We start from the raw sequence: 17,295 nt of genomic DNA on the forward strand, positions 1-17,295 counted from the left end.
TTATGGCCTGGAATAAATTTTCTTAAGAGCGTCCTTTAAAAAATTTATCCCTTTCTATTATTTTATTTTAAATATCCACTGGCATGATGTATGTTTCATGTTGTGATTCCTCTAAAAAAGAAAAAAAATTCTGATTCTCATCGACTCTAGGATTTCCCTCTCTACCCCACACCTTCATCCCCCCCTCCCTGTCCTGTTTCCCTTTGTTTCCAAATGAGAAAGTCCAGTAACAATTGGGCCTGTAATTCTGTGAGCACTCACCAATCCAAAGGATAAACTCTCAGCAGTGAAATGACCTTGAATGAACTTAAGTGAGATTAGTCAGGAGAAAGGATTAAACACATTTATGCGAGTGCAGTGCTGAGAGGGATGAAGAGAGAGCAAGGTGGCACCATTTCCTGGGATCCAATGGACTCCTGGTGTAAGAAGTGTGGGCAGCAAGACCCCAGATACTTACCTTACACCTTGGGGCGGATCACAGAGGCAGAGATGAGGGCTTACCACCATTTCCTGGGAAGTTGCACCAGGCTAGAATATATGGCAAAACAAGGTACTGTGAGAGCAAGGATGACTTTCTTTTATGTGTGTTTTGTAAATAATGTTTTGTTATTCATCCCTATTCTCAGTGCAATAATGATTTAACTAACAAATTTTATATTAAAAGAATTTACTTGCAATACTGTTTCAAGTTTACTGAGGAGTTTAAAAGGGCTTTTTAAAAAGCATTAATCAGGGGTGCCTGGTTGGCTCAGCGGTTACGTGTCTGCTTTCATCTCAGGTCATGATCCCAGGGTCCTGGGATCGAGCCCCTCAACGAGCCCCTCATCGAGCCCTGCATTGAGCTCCCTGCTCAGCGGGAATCCTGCTTCTCCCTCTCCTACTCCCCCTGCTTGTGTTCCCTCTCTCACTGTCTCTCTTTCTGTCCAATAAATAAAATCTTTAAAAAAAAAACATTAATCAGCTATTAACAATATTGTAGATGGTCATTTATTGAAAAATTCATGTTAAAAAGAGATGACCAAATAGTCTGAATGTGTAAGTGTGAATCCATTTTAAGAGCATATATGTCTATACATAAATATATGTGTATTGACCATTGTACACCAATGAGAGAACTATTTCATTTGGGGTGAAGGAGTGATTAGGAATTGTATTTTTCTTATTTTCGTGGTATTTTTTATTTTTAAAAATAACCAACATATATTGCTTTTGTAAAATGAAAATAAGAATTCAGATAATGAAACTCATGTTTCTGAAGAAAAATGTTAAGTCTGAAAAAAGTGTTAAATCTGAAATGCTAAGACTTCATTTTTAAACATATGAACTAATAACACACTGGTGGTTTAAGAGTGGAAAAAAGAGAAACACTTCCCTTCAGTGGGCTGGGTGAGAAGGAACAGCTTTCTAAGTATGCCTTACATGTATTTGGAAGCCAGTAGGACACATGCTCTAAGAGCTGAAGCAACTACTTATTTCTAAGACTGCTTCTTTTATGGATGGGCTTTTTGATATTACCCCATCCACCCCCCCTTTTTTTTTTTGCCTTGAAAATGTTTATAGGGGTGCCTGGGTGGCTCAGTCATTAAGTGTCTGCCTTCAGGCTCAGATCATGATCCTGGGGCCCTGGGAATGAACCCCGCGTCGGGCTCCCTGCTCAGCGGAAAGCCTGCTTCTCCCTCTCTCACTCTCCCTGCTTGTGTTCCCTCTCTCACTGTGTCTCTGTCAAATAAATAAATAAATAAAATCTTGAAAAAAAAAAAGAAAATGTTTATAATATGTTCATTCCCCTTGGATCGCAGACTCGGAAAAGTGATTAAACAACTGTCTTTGTCTCTCTTTATTCCTCTTTACTTATATTTGGAACCTATTTCTTCAATAGAGAGGAATTACTGAGTAGAGAAGTGTGCTTTATCATCATTACAGTATCCTTTCTGAATTCATGCTTATAGTATGTATCATATACTTATATAGGATATAATACATATACTGTCTTATCAAATGCAAGAGATACTATATATTTGCTATTTAAGAGAGAACAACTTGTTAATCAGATTTTGCTTTCCATTCTTAAAACACATAGGCACTCGCCTGCGCATGCACACAAATCCTACAAAGGGCTTGAATTCAAGTGTAAATTATTGCCCTAATTTTATTAAAGTTGAATCATAAGGGCTTTACAGTTTTGTTAGTAGTGAGGAGAGGAAGTAATTTGAAAGATTATGAAGAATTTCTGAATTCTAAACTCACAGCATTACGTACACTTTGTTGCTTTTCTTCCTTCCCGCACTATAAAAGGTTATAAAATGTTTGCCTACATGCTTTAGCTGTCAATCATTTTATTCTGTCTGTGACTCAAGAGAACAATGAAAATTTGAGTATCTTAACTTAGGTTTTGGGGGTGTCTAAATGTCCTTTCTGATATTACTGCAATCTTACATTCATTCATTGGCTGTGTTTATTCCATTAATTGTTCTTAGTTTGTGTTTATTTCATGTGGTTGCTGTAACAGATGACCACAGACTTGATGGCCTAGTACAGCAGAAATTTATTTTCTCATAGATCTAGAGGCCAGAAGTCCAAAATCAAGGTGCAGGTCTCTAGAGGCTATAGGGGAAATTTATTTTCTCGGCTCTTTCAGGCTCTGGTGGTTCCAGGCCTGTGTTGGCTTCTGACTGCAGCATTCCAGTCTCAGCCTCCATCTTCACATGGTCTTCTCCTGTTATCCTTTCTCTTTCTTTCTCTCTTTTAAAATTTATTTTGGGGGGGGGGTCGGGGCAGAGAGAGAATCTCCAACAGACTCCCCGCTGAGTGCAGAGCCCTGTGAGGCTCTATCCCACGACCCTGAGATCATGACCTGAGCCGAAATCAAGAGCTGGATGCTCAACCGACTGAGCCACCCAGGTGCCCCTATTTTCCTCTCTTATAAAAATACATATTATTGCATTCTGGGCCCACCCAGATAATTCAAAATAGGCTCTTCCTCTCAAGAGCTTTAACTTAGTCATTTCTGCAAGGACCCTTTTTTCACATAAGGCAGTGTTCACAGATACTAGGATTAGGACATGGTCTTATCTTTTGGGAGAGGGCACTATCCAGCCTGCTCTTTATATTTTAGGAAAATAAGCCCTTTATCAACTACATGTGCTGTACATTTTCCAGTTTGTTGCTAATTTTTTAGTTTGTTCAAGGTATGTTTGCCCTGCCAAAGTGGTTTTTAAATTAACTTTATCAGTCTTTTCTTACTGGTATTTCTGCCATACTTTGAAAGGCTGTTCTGATTCCAGTATTATAAAAATATTCTCCTACATTTTCTTCTAGTATTTTTATGGTTTCATTATTTAATCTGGCTGGAGTTTATTCTTTTGGCAAGAAGTGAAAATACGGATATACTTAAACATTTTGACAATAATAAAATAACCTTACATAGCATCTGCCATATACCAGGAATTTTTCTTAAGTTCTCCAGCTATATTATAAACTCAATTCTTACAACGATTAGATCAGGTGGATGTGTTATAATTTCCCCCACTTTCGTATCAAGAAATTAAGGCACAGGGACGTCAAGCAACTTGCTTGAGATTAGTCTGCTGTAAGTGGCAGAGCCAAGATTTGAACCTAGGCATTGTGGCACCAGAGGTGATGCTCTTAATCACTGTACTTGATGTCTTTTTGTGACCAGAAGATTGACCCAACACTTCTTGTTGAATAATATCCCCCTGGCCCCATGTGAAATGCCACTTTTATCATATACTATATGTTTATTTATATTTTGACCTAATTCTAATCTCTGTTTTGTTCCTGAGTCCTTCTGAACTCAAAACAAATTCTATCAGACTTATCTCATAGTGAAAGAGAAGGGTCAACTAAAGGGAGTTTATGAGCAGAATTTCAGTGCAAACCAACAATGCATGGCGGGTGTTTGTGAGAAATCTATTGCAGTATCCTTGTGATCATAGCTCAAAGGACTGAATGATCCATTTAATTAGCTTTTATTGAAACTCTTATACACAAACTGCTTTCACATGTTATTTTAATTAAGTTAGATAATATATGTAAAGCAGGTCGCACAATGCCCAGTAGGCAGTAAGTGTTCAATAAATGGTAGTATTAATCCCCACAGTGGCCCTCCAAGGAGATAGTAATAATTATTATTCATTCCCGTTTTACAGAGGGAGACCCTGAAGATAGAGGGGCTGGTTAGTGGCAGAGCTCAGATGCAAGTCCAGTTCTTTTCATTCTGTTTCCATATCTGAATGAATGAATGAATGAATGAATCAATCGAGAGAGAGAGAGGAAAGAAGGAATGTTTGCCAGTGCTTCCAGGACTGTTTCTTAAACAAAAATAAAATTGTTTATCCATCATATTGCTAAAATGTCTTAAAATCCTACTATTTTGATTCTTTTGTATCAAGATATTTTTTTCTCTAGGAGCTTTAGAAAGAAAGTGTAGAAACTTTTGGAAGAATGCTACATTAAATAGTTATTACTCGTCTCAGGTCTTCTCATCTCCTCATCTTATACCATATTATATTGTTTTGCCCAAGGCACTGCTTCCAGACCATAAACTTGTACTGAATCTAGGGCTAGAGTGGGGCTAGAATGAGAGGGCATAGGCATGAAGGGGCCCACCCTGAGCAGTGGGGCAGGCTTGAGGTGGAGGTGTGCGTGCAGGAAGGGCAGGTGAGCAGGTTTTTAAGCCAGGGTTGGCTTGTGCTGACCTCGCATCAGCACAGAAGGAAACCATCTAGGCCTCCTTTTTAAGAATACTTTGAACACACATAGATGATTATTTTTACTGAATGATAAGAGCAGACAGCGAACAACCCAAATAAAAACTTTTTTTTTTTCCTGAGCTGCATTTTCATAAGCAACAGGAAAGGACCAAGAATAGTGTCAGGCTTCGGAATCAATGTTGTGCTTGCTTCTCTGTTGAATCAGCAGCATCAGGAGAGCTTGTTAGAAATGCCCCACCCTAGGCCTACTAAATCAGAATCTGCATTTGAAAACCCATGTGATTTATATATCCATTATAATTTGAGAAGCCCTGCTGGGGGCAGGGTGTTGATTAAAATGCAGGTGGGGCATTTGAAATTCAGTACTATAACAGGGAGCCTTATGGGAAGGAGGGATTAAGCAGTTTCACAGATTTTCTCAATTTCCTGCAGGGCCTTGATTGCTTTTTATTCAGAATACCCCAGGCAGCAGAGCTCAGTTTCACTTGTCCTGGAGTTATGAAGGGCTACGGGGGAATGTCATCTCCAACTATTGTTGCTGAAGAAACTCATTGCTTAGAAATGTCCACCTCTGCAGGGCTTGTCTTATACAAGGGTACAATGTGAAATGCCAGCAGAAATTAAGGAGCTTTAAAAAAATGTATCAGTTCAGGGGCGCCTGGGTGGCTCAGTTGGTTAGGCGACTGCCTTCGGCTCAGGTCATGATCCTGGAATCCCGGTATCGAGTCCCACATAGGGCTCCCTGCTCAGCGGGGAGTCTGCTTCTCCCTCTGGCCCTCGCCCGCTCATGCTGTCTCTCATTCTCTCTCTCTCAAATAAATAAAATCTTAAAAAAAAATTAACAAAAAAATATATCAGCTCTATCTGTAAAGGAAAGAAGAAGGAGAAAAGGGATTTGGATAAGTATTAACAGAAATGCTGTGCTTAGTAATATCTTACCAGTTCTCAAAGCAGTTCTAAACAGGCATTGCAGAACCTGGGACAAGAGTACAAACAGAGGCCGGCATGCCAGTTAAATAAAACATGTTTTATCTCCCTACCTACCTTACAAACATACTCTCCTACCAAAATTAAAGTATGTATAAAGCTGTGGTTTTTATATGAGTAAAAATCAGAAAATAGCAAAGATGACAAAATTGAATTATTGCATGTGTCTGAGTGTTGTGTTGATGGGCCAGTGAAATTTGGGTGCCTAATAAAGATATCTGTAATCTGTAAGTCATTAATTAGTCTATAAAATATATTTTTTTCTTGCCAGCAAGATTTTCATGTCAGCAAAAGCACTGTTGTTATAATTGAGATTTTCACATAATTTTCACTGTTGAGAGCAGTGATCTAAAGTCAATGTGATCAGAGTAAAGTATTGTAATTTCGTTCAAGGAATTCACATTTTGAAGATACATATTTGCATCGTGAATAGGGAGGAAGAAAGAAGGTTGATGCTTGGTAGTACTGGGCCTGAGATTTCATTATATAGGAATCTGCAGCATTCATGCCATGTGAAAGGAAAGATTTGACGTGATAATTAATTTGTCTCTTCTCTTACCTAAGCACTTCCACTGCTCCAGTCCTCCCAGAGCTCAGAAGCAGTGTCTGTCCCTGGTATCCGCAGTGGCACCGCCCACGAACCAGCGGAGCATTGGATGCAGTCGCCTTTTCTTTTGAGGATATAGACCAAGAGATGTGGCGAAGTACTTCCCTGGAGCTCCAGTGGTGTTAAGAGAGTAGATGTATAGGGCTACAGTATGCCCTGTCAGCCCCGAACACTGGGTCACAAGTGACAGAGCCGCCTGTATGGTCTTTAACATATATATTTATGGGAGGGAGGGCTGTGATATGTGGAGCTCTCAAAAGTGTGGGGCCTGGACCAAGGGTTGCAAGGAAACTTTTGGGGCAATGGAAGTGTTCCATATCTTGATCTGTCTGATGGTTACATGATTGTATATATTTATCAGAATTCACTAAACTGTACACTTAAGATCTGTGCATTGTACTGCATGTAAATTATACTTCATAATAAAGTCCTATTAGCATGAGAAATAAAGGCTACCAGAGCATACTTTATGTAAGCTAAAGGGGGTAACCACAATAGGATTCCATTACTCTAACACAACTATTTCAAGTATTCTTTTCTCATATGTCTGCACACATATGCACAAATACACCCCATGCTTTCTTCTTTCTCTTTTAACTTCTCTACAATCCCACCTCACATACGAGGTTTTTATGTCCTTAATATGATATCTTAAATCTTTGTCTATGGAGATGGTCTTCATAATTATATAATGATTGCTTTCATTTTTCCACTCTTTCTTTAAAAAAAGATTTTATTTATTTGAGAGAGAGAGAGAGCAGAGAGGGAGAAGCAGACTCCCTGCTGAGCAGAGAGCCCGATGCAGACTCCATTCCAGGACCCTGAGATCATGACCTGAGCTGAAGGCAGATGCTTAACCGACTAGCCACCCAGGCGCCCCTCATTTTTTCACTCTTATAAATAATATTCCAGTCTACCTTTTTATGTATAAGGTTTTTATTTTACTATTTTGTTGGCATAAATTTCCAGATATAGGATGAATGGGCAAAGGATTATGAAGATTTTACTGACTGTGTATTGAAGCTCTGTATTGTAATGGTTAGGATGCTGGGCTTTAGAGTTCAGAATGAGATGGATTCAAATTCTGGCTCTGTTCAGCCTTGGATGAGCTACTGCAAATCTAGATCAATATTGCCCTTTTATCTTGAGGATTAAATGAGATGCTACATATAAAGGGCTTGGTATGTAACTACACAATAATCACTGGATAAAATATTGTGAAACTACTTTCTAAAAGGGCTCTACCAGCTTCACTCCCCAAGGTTATGTACATGTTCTGGTTTTCCAACAAAATCCCAGCATTGGATGTTAGAATCTCAGTTATTCTATGGTTGAATGAGATATTCTATTGCTGTTTTAATTGCATTATCTGACTAATAGGAAGTTGGTAATTTTTCAGTGTTCTTGCTTTTAAAATTCTAAATTTCTCCTTTAAAAAAATTCTTCCACTTGCTTTTCTTTTTTTTTTTTTTAAAGATTTTTTATTTATTTATTTGACAGAGAGAGACACAGCGAGAGAGGGAACACAAGCAGGGGGAGTGGGAGAGGGAGAAGCAGGCTCCCCGCAGAGCAGGGAGCCCGATGCGGGACTCGATCCCAGGACCCCGGGATCATGACCTGAGCCGAAGGCAGTCGCTTAACCGACTGAGCCACCCAGGCGCCCTCCACTTGCTTTTCTATTGCCTTTTATTCATTGTTAATTTACAGATAAGACTTCAGTGCTGTCTTATGGTTCAGGTCAAGCATTGCTATATATAGCACAGGACCCAGTAAAAGAAGGAAAAATGGGTTTGTGTTATTTCTGACCTAGCCAATAAAAAAGAGAAGTGAAACAGCATGTCTCCATGAGGTGGCTTTTCGTACCAGCCCGGCAACTGATTTCTCTGAGCTTCCAGTCTGTATGTGTTTTCCCGGCAGTCAAGTCTGGTCTAGTTGAGGGAGTGAGAGGGCGGGATGGGCCAGAGGAGGTTCATTTTAGTGCAAGGGTGCATTCCTTTACTGTCATTATCCAACTCATTAAATGAGTTAATCTGTGAGGTGCGTGATCAGGGCTGGCTCACAGCTGGTGCTTGTTAGCGTTACTAACAGAGGCTGGGACAGGGGATCCTGGGCCCATTCCTAGTCCAGCGAGGCAGCAGACTCTTCTATTTTTCCTGTTCACCAGACTCCCTTGGTAAAGTAGAAATGTGGCAGGGTCTGCCTTCCCTTGTCGGTCCAGACTAAACTTTGTTTCCCTAATTTACTTACTTACTTAGAAATTTGATTCTTTTTTTCTTCAGACCATACTTGAATCTTTTAAATCCCAATGTGACTGAAATTTCAGCCAGAGTGGAAGTCACGGGTTTTGCTGCCCCTTTATTCCTGACCAGTTGCAACAGGCAGACAGCAAATAGCTGTTATGAGCAGTTCCCTGCTCTCTGCTGTGAGGACGGCTGCAATCAGTGGGAAAGGTCCTGCCCCAGAGCCTGCACTGCTCTCTCAGACTGGGCAGTGGACAATGCAGGGGTGTTGCTTGCTGCCTTCCCAAGCTGAGTTTCCATGGGATGTGCAAGGCTGTTTATTCCATCCCCGAGGAGGCTGTGTTGTACCCTTCGATGGCCTTTTGCATCTCTGGAACTCTGGGTCTGGGATAGCATACAATCACTCACTGTATACTTACCAGGGATAGAAAAGGGACAAGTTTTCCCCTGATCTATTTGTAACTTTGCCCAGGATACAGATTGTGTTGAAATTGAATTATCACTTCCCCTGGCCTTATGTGGGTTGAAAGAGACAAGTTTCTCCCTAATCCATGCACATCAAAAGTAGCAAGCAGTGAGCAGGAAGCATCCACACAGAACCAAGGGGCCAGGCAGAGCGCAGGAGGCATTACCACTTTGGTGGGTCCTCACTGGTCATGCCCAACTGTTTCTGGAGAAGGAAAAGCCATTTCACAACACAGGACACTGAGGCTCAGAGTGTCCTTGCTCTGGTATCTAGCTAAGAGTTGGCAGAAATGGCCCTTCCCATGCAGGGCTGTCTGGGTTCTTTCCCATTGCACAGAAGGGGGCTCCTTTAGACAAAAGAGCTCCTGCCCTCCCTTCCCTACCCCATCTAGAGAGGAGTGGATAGCAAGGCTTACCAGCAATAGGGCTGGTCTTTGTGTGTCTTTTGGTCAGAGTATGAATGTGGCCTGTTTGGGGCTGAACCGAGCATGCCCCTCTTCCAACAGGTCCTCAGATGTCAGGCATCACTAAAAGCTTGGTGTGTCTGAGGTTACCTCCATGCTCTGGGTCAGCACTGAGTCTAAGAAACCCGCATGATTTGTTGTGGCTGGCCAGGTAGGGTCATGAGGTTCCTTTGCTGGGACATCTTCAAGGACAACCCTTTCACTCCCTGTAGGGGGCCAAGCTTTCTCAGCAAAGGCAAACCAGCTCATTTCTATTCTTGAAAAACAAATTATATATCTTAGTCCTGTTCATTTGGTAACCCCAAGTGGGAAAGATCTCTGTTGGAAGGCTGAGCAACCCACACATTCCCATGATGAGAGACACTAGTTACCCTCTCAGGGGTGGTAGAGGACAGTGCTGCTGAAGACCAAGGGTCTGGGAACTCCTATCATGGAAGGCCCAGGTTTGTCCTTAGAGTCAGGTGATCCCAGGCTGACTCTGACTCCATGCTTAAATTATATGACCACAGGCAAGGTCAGAATCTCTCTGGGTCTCCCATTTCTTCACTCAAAAAATGAGATGGGTTGGGGGATGGTTGGTTTAACTCACTTTTGTTGTCCATTTTCAGATCTTACCTATTTAAAATGTCTAAAGCACACCTCAAATATTGAGGTACAATAACAATAAATTGCATCTTATGATCTTGGTTTTTCTTTGTGGTCATTATCTCTTAAATATGCTCCCTCAGGTATGAAAATATAGTGACCCAGCTCTATTTTTGAGTGTACCATTTTCTCAGACTACTGGGAGATTATATTCTGAAAAACTCTTCAGTTATATAACTCCTGCTCCTGCTTAAATTCTCTATGTTGGTTTCCATTTATAATTTATATTTTATTATGAAAAATTTGAAACATATGCAAAAGAATTACATAATGCAATCCCATGGACCCAACAACCAGCTTTAATAATTATTCATATTTGTCAATCTGATTTCATCCCCTCCTCCCCCTGCCCCATACATTTTTGGCAAGGGGGAGGGAGCACTTGAGTATTTTTAAGGAGATCTCAGACTTAATATCATTTTACTGTTAAATAGTTTGTGTATAACACCAAGAAGACTTTTCCCTTTTGCCAAATATAACTACAGCATCATTATTGTACCCACTACAATTAACAGTGAACAGGGGTTTAGTGAATTTCTGGTGAATTCAGGGTGGAAAGAGAAAGGAGGAATGAAGGAATGAGCTCTGGCCTGGGTTTACCTGCTTTCCTTCAGAGAAAGTGGTAGAATTCATTGAGAAGGCTCTTAGTATGTATATATTTATGTATGTATGTAGGTATGTTTTTAAGATTTTATTTTTTTATTCATGAGAGACAGAGAGAGGGAGAGGCAGAGGGAGAAGCAGGCTCCCTGTGGAGCAGGGAGCCCGATGCGGGGTAGGGAGCCCGATGTGGGACTTGATCCCAGAACCCTGGGATCATGACCTGAGCTGAAGGCAGACGCTTAACCAACTGAGCCACCCAGGCACCTAAGAAGGGTCTTAGCATTTAAACTGGCACTTGCCCCAGCCCTTACAAGACTTTCAGGGAGCGCCTTGGTGGATCAGTCCATTAAACGTCCCACTCTTGGTTTTGGCTCAGGTCATGGTCTCAGGGTCCTGAGATTGAGCCCCGGTCAGCTCTGCACTCAGTGAGAGTCTGCTTGAGATTTTTTCCCCTCCCTTTCCCTCTGTTCCTTCCCCTGCTCGTGTGCAAGCACTTTTCTCAAAGAAATAAATAAATAAGTAAATAAGTAAATAAATAAATAAAATCTTAAAAAGAAAAAACTTTTAGCAAACAAATATGGTAAAGGCCTTTCCAGACAAAGGGCTATAACTAGTATTTACCGAGCATCTACTGTGTACATCCCCATATATATCATCTCCTTTAACTTTCACACTAAAGCTGAGAAGGTTCTGGGAGGAGCTTCCAAAATATAACCTTCCTATTGGTCAATGTTACAATATCATACCATTACCCTGACTCCAGGCTGAATCAATGGCAGATACCTATTTAGCATCAATATACAAGACTATTTGACTCTGCCTTAGTCTTATCTGATGTTTAACTGTTATAGAAACAATAACCAGCTCATTTTTTTTTAGATTCTCTGGGATATAATTAAATGAGGATAATACTATCTTAGGCAGTGAGAGTGTGAAAATGCCTTCCTATTTCCAACCCAGGCTAAGGATTTCCATTCAGTCTTCTCCCCTCTCTAATCCCATTCCCCCAAATGGATAGAATGCAAATCATAGGGCTTACAAATCACTCTTAGGGTTAGAGGACATTGGTAGGTTTGTGCTTGAAAGATTTGAATTTTTGCCTTGGAAGCCTGTAACTTTATGTTCAGTATGGAGTATCTTTAATTAGCAAAATAGAGAAGTGTCTCCCTAAACATGCTTGGCAGTGGGAAGAGGCCCTTGAAGTATTCTGGAAGGAGAAGAAAGGTAATTAAGGAGGGAGGCAAAAAGGAAGGAATGAGGGAGGGAAGGAAACAAAAAGCCGAGAACATTCATAAGTGTCAGATTTTATGACCCAGCTTGGGATGAACTCTGGTGACCTAGATTGTTTGTGTTTAAGATCTAAAGGAGTAGGCAGGTCCCTGAGTACCTGCCTTGGTAATGAGACTATTCCAGCAGCTATGTTGTGAAGCTGCTGAAGCTTAAGCTTCAGGGCCCCTTCCTTGTGTTGACCCTCCTAAAACCGTGGGAGAGGCTCTAGAAATGTGTTCCTGTGCTCCTGGGTATAAAGCTTCACACCACACAAAACCCAGATCCATTCCTGCATCTCAGGAATAGAGATCTCAAGAGAATAATGTGCCTATAACCATATCTAGATAAGTCCCAGATTTCCCTAGTAGTGAAACTTCTCTTTCTTCCCCCACTCTCACTTCCTTTTAAATTCTCTTTGTGATTTACACAAATTTAACCTAATTTGTATTTCATTTGTGCAGATGAAATTATGCAGCAGGAAATCAGGCCCTTGGTGGCAGTGGACATAATTGAACAACTTCACAGACAGTTTGCCATTCTCTCAGGTAAGGGGCAAATTAATTTGTATTTTAGATTTTGTTGTGGGGGATCTTGTTGGGAAGGGCCAAGCCTCTTGAACCTGGATGAACAGTGTACCCAAGTCTTAGACATCCCTTCAGCCTCTCCCAGAGTTACAATGAACAGCTGGAGGAGGGTCAGATCTCATAGATGTCATTCCTATTGCTGTTGAGTGCAATTTGATCTTCCTTAAGGGAGTACATTTCTTTGAGGTTGTAAAGAACAGAGCTAAAAAGATTTTGAGGAAGGGAAAGGAAATAACTACTGATATCAGCTGCCACCATGATGTTCTTCCTACATTCTTGATGGAGGTTTTTCCCAAGATCTAACCTTAAGAGAGTGGTTTTAAGGGTTCATGAGCATTGGTGAGGTTATTTTTTGTCTTCGAGATTTGTCTTTTAATCTTAGCTCTTATGGACCTAATTTTAATGCATTGATTTCCATTGAGCATTTGGGAATAAAGAGAGGCTAATGTTCATAAAAGCTAGAAATTTTCTGAGCCTAGGCACAACCCTGAGAAGTTGTCATTACCAGAATACTCTTCTTTTTTATTTCTTAGCGAATGTTGACATGACTTTGATTACTGAAACTGGAGGTACATACCAAACCCTAAATTACAGTTAGACCTGTCTTAGAAGCATGGTGTGAAATTGTCCTTAGCACACATCACAGAGGAACAAGGTGGCAAGTTACTCTCCTCATCTTTTACACCTGAAAAAAGCAACAAAGCTATCTTAGTTCCTTACAGAGAATATGAAGTTGGTATGAATTTAACCCTACAACATGGGATATTAAAAGAGACACATTTCTGGGGGGCGGAGCAAGATGGCGGAGGAGTAGGAGACCTGGATTTCATATGGTTCCAGGAATTCAGCTGGATAGGGATCAAACCATTCTGAACACCTACAAACTCAACAGGAGATCAAAGAAAAGAATAGCAACAATTCTCTGAACAGAAAAGTGACCACTTTTTGGAAGGTAGGACGTGTGGAGAAGTGAATCCGAGGCGATATTTGGGAGGATAGATGGCGGGGGAGGGGGCTTCCGTCGGCCGCTTCTGGCAAGTGATAGAGCCGCGGAGCACAAAATCAGAACTTTTAGAAGTCTGCTCCACTGAGGGAGGTCGCTCCAGTGGCTAAGCGGGGGGTGGAACCCTCGCGGGACAGTGTGGTCTCAGGACCCTCGGGGTCACAGAAAGACTGGGGGTGCTTGAGTGCGGCAGAGCTCCCAGGTATCGGAGCGGGGAAGCCGGCTGCAGAGACGGAGCCAAGGCGCAGGCTCTCAGCTCAGGGTTGCCATAAACTGTGATCCACGGTACAGTCCCTCCTCTAGCAGGGACCCAACAAGCGGCAGATCTGGGGAGACTCCCCTTCCTCACCTGGGAGGAGTGGCGCAGGAGCACACAGCAGGGATCTGTTGGGTTTGGAGACTCCACACCGAGTTGGGTGCCAGAGATAGAAACGCTTGGTCACAGGCCGGGTGAGCACGGAGTGCGGCCAGACACTGGGGAGATGGGAGTGATTGACTGCTTTTCTCTGGGGGCTCACTGAGGAGCAGGGCCCCGAGTTCTCCGCTTCTCCGGGGCGGAGATTGGGAGGCCACCATTTTCACTCTCTTCCTCCAAAGCTGTACCGAAAGCTTGCAGGGAACAAAAGCTCCGGAGAGCAAACCCAAGCAGATACTTAGCTGGCACCTGGCAAGGGTGGGGCAATTCCACCTCCCGCAAAGACATTTGGGAACCACAGCAACAGGCCCCTCCCCCAGAAGATCAGCAAGAACAGCCAGCCAAGACCAAGTTTACCGAACAATGAGAACGGCAGAACTCCAGTGCTAGGGGGATACTGCACATAGAATCCATAGCTTTTTTACCATGATTCTTTAGTCTTTCAAAGTTAATTTTATTTTTTAACTGTCTTTTTTTTTTTTGAATTTTTCTTCTTCCCTTTTTCAACCAACATCTTATCAATCCCTTTTTTAAAAAATATTTTTATTTTTCATTTTTAGAGTCATATTCTATCCCTTCATAGTAGTTACCCTTATTTTTGGCATATATATATAAGTTGTTCTCTCTTTAAAATTCTGAGATACAGTTTCTTCTAACAGATCAAAATATACCCTAAATCTCTAGTGTATGGCTTTGTTCTAGTCTCCTGCCTGATCACATTCTCTCCCTTTTTTTTTCTTTTTCTTAATCCTCTTCTTTATTTTTTCAAACAACTTCTTATCAATTCCTTTTATAAAATTTTTTATTATTTTCATCTTTACAGTCATATTCCATCCCTTCATTGTATCAACCCTTATTTTTGTACATATATAAGTTTTTCTTTCTTTAAAATTTTAGGAGGCACTTTCTTCTAACAGACCAAAATACACCCAAAATCTAGTGTGTGGCACTGATTTATGCACCAGCCTGATCATATTTGATCATATTCTGTTTTTTTTTTTTGTTTTGTTCTGTTTTTGTTTGTTTTTATCTTTTTCTTTTTCTTTTTTCTTTCCTTCCATTTCTTTCCCCCCGGTTTCAGGTCTTTTCTGATTTGTTTAGAGTATACTTTCTGGGGACATTGTTACCCTGTTAGCATTTTGTTCTCTCATTCATCTATTCTCCTCTGGACAAAATGACAAGATGGAAAAAATCACCTCAACAAAAAGAACAAGAGGTAGTACCGACTGCCAGGGACCTACTCAATATGGATATTAGTACGATGTTGGACCTAGAGTTCAGAATCATGATTTTAAAGATACTAGCTGGGCTTGAAAAAAGCATGGAAGTTATTAGAGAAACCCTCTCTGGAGAAATAAAAGAACTAAAATCTAACCAAGTCGAAATAAAAAAGGCTATTAATGAGGTGCAATCAAAAATGGGGGCACTAAATGCTAGGATAAATGAGGCAGAAGAGAGAATCAGTGATATAGAAGACCAAATGATGGAAAATAAAGAAGCTGAGAAAAGAGAGATAAACAACTACTGGATCACGAGGGCAGAATTCGAGAGATAAGCAATACCATAAGATGAAACAGCATTAGAATAATTGGGATCCCAGAAGAAGAAGAAAGAGAGAGGGGGCAGAAGGTATATTGGAGCAAATTATAGCAGAGAACTTCCCTAATTTGGGGAACGAAACAGGCATCAAAATCCAGGAGGCACAGAGAACCCCTCTCAAAATCAATAAAAATAGGTAAACACCCTGACATCTAATAGTAAAACTTACGAGTCTCAGAGACAAAGAGGAAATCCTGAAAGCAACTCGGGACAAGAGATATGTAACCTATAATGGTAGAAACATTAGATTGGCAACAGACCTATCCACAGAGACCTGGTAGGCCAGAAAGGGCCAGCATGATATATTCAGAGCACTAAATGAGAAAAATATGCAGCCAAGAATACTATATCCAGCTAGGCTGTCTTGAAAATAGAAGGAGAGATAAAAAGCTTCCAGGACAAACAAAAACTAAAGGAATTTGCAAACACAAAACCAGCCCTACAAGAAATATTGAAAGGGGTCCTCTAAGCAAAGAGAGACCCTAAAAGTAACATAGACCAGAAAGGAACACAGACAATATACAGTAACAGTCACCTTACAGGCAATACAATGGCACTAAATTCATATCTTTCAATAGTTACCCTGAATGTAAATGGGCTAAATGCCCCAATCAAAAGACACAGGCTACCAGATTGGATTAAAAAACAAGACCCATCGATATCCTGTCTGCAAGAGACTCATTTTAGACCCAAAGACACCCCCAGATTGAAAGTGACGGGGTGGAAAACCATTTACCATGCTAATGGACACCAAAAGAAAGCTGGGGTGACAATCCTTATATCAGACAAATTAGATTTTAAACCAAAGACTGTAATAAGAGATGAGGAAGGACACTATCTCCTACTTAAAGGGTCTATCCAACAAGAAGATCTAACAATTGTAAATATCTATGCCCCTAACATGGGAGCAGCCAATTATATAAGGCATTTAATAACAAAAGCAAAGAAACACATTGACAACAACACAATAATAGTGGGGGACTTTAACACCCCCCTCACTGAAATGGACAGATCATCTGAGCAAAAGATCAACAAGGAAATAAAGACTTTAAATGACATACTGGACCAAATGGACTTCACAGACATATTCAGAACATTCCATCCCAAAGCAACAGAATACACATTCTTCTCTAGTGCCCATGGAACATTCTCCAGAATAGATCACATCCTAGATCACAAATCAGGTCTCAACCAGTACCAAAAGATTGGGATTATTCCCTGCCTATTTTCAGACCACAATGCTTTGAAACTAGACCTCAATCACAAGAGGAAAGTCAGAAAGAACTCAAATACATGGAGGCTAAAGAGCATCCTACTAAGGAATGAATCGGTCAACCAGGAAATTAAAGAAGAATTAAAAAAATTCATGGAAACCAATGAAAATGAAAACACAACCATTCAAAATCTTTGGGATGCAGCAAAGGCAGTCCTAAGAGGAAAGTATATAGCAATACAAGCCTTTCTCTATAAACAAGAAAGGTCTCAAATACACAACCTAACCCTACACCTAAAGGAGCTAGAGAAAAAACAGCAAATGAAGCCGAAACCCAGCAGGAGAAGAGAAATAATAAAGATCAGAGCAGAAATCAATGAAATAGAAACCAAAAGAACAGTAGAACAGATCAACGAAACTGGGAGCTGGTTCTTTGAAAGAATTAACAAGATTGATAAACCCCTGGCC

General features: G+C 40.9%; 1 protein-coding gene across 1 annotated transcript in view; it reads left to right on the forward strand.

Annotated features, from left to right (window-relative positions):
- MCF2L2 (MCF.2 cell line derived transforming sequence-like 2) overlaps positions 1–17,295 on the forward strand; it is a 236,007-nt gene that overhangs the window by 11,844 nt on the left and 206,868 nt on the right. The window contains exon 3 of the mRNA XM_044921376.1: positions 12,475–12,558. Coding sequence (XP_044777311.1) covers positions 12,475–12,558 — 84 coding nt within the window. The remainder of the gene's footprint in view (positions 1–12,474; positions 12,559–17,295) is intronic.

Source organism: Neomonachus schauinslandi, chromosome 1, assembly GCF_002201575.2.
Source record: "Neomonachus schauinslandi chromosome 1, ASM220157v2, whole genome shotgun sequence".
NCBI lineage: Eukaryota > Metazoa > Chordata > Mammalia > Carnivora > Phocidae > Neomonachus > Neomonachus schauinslandi.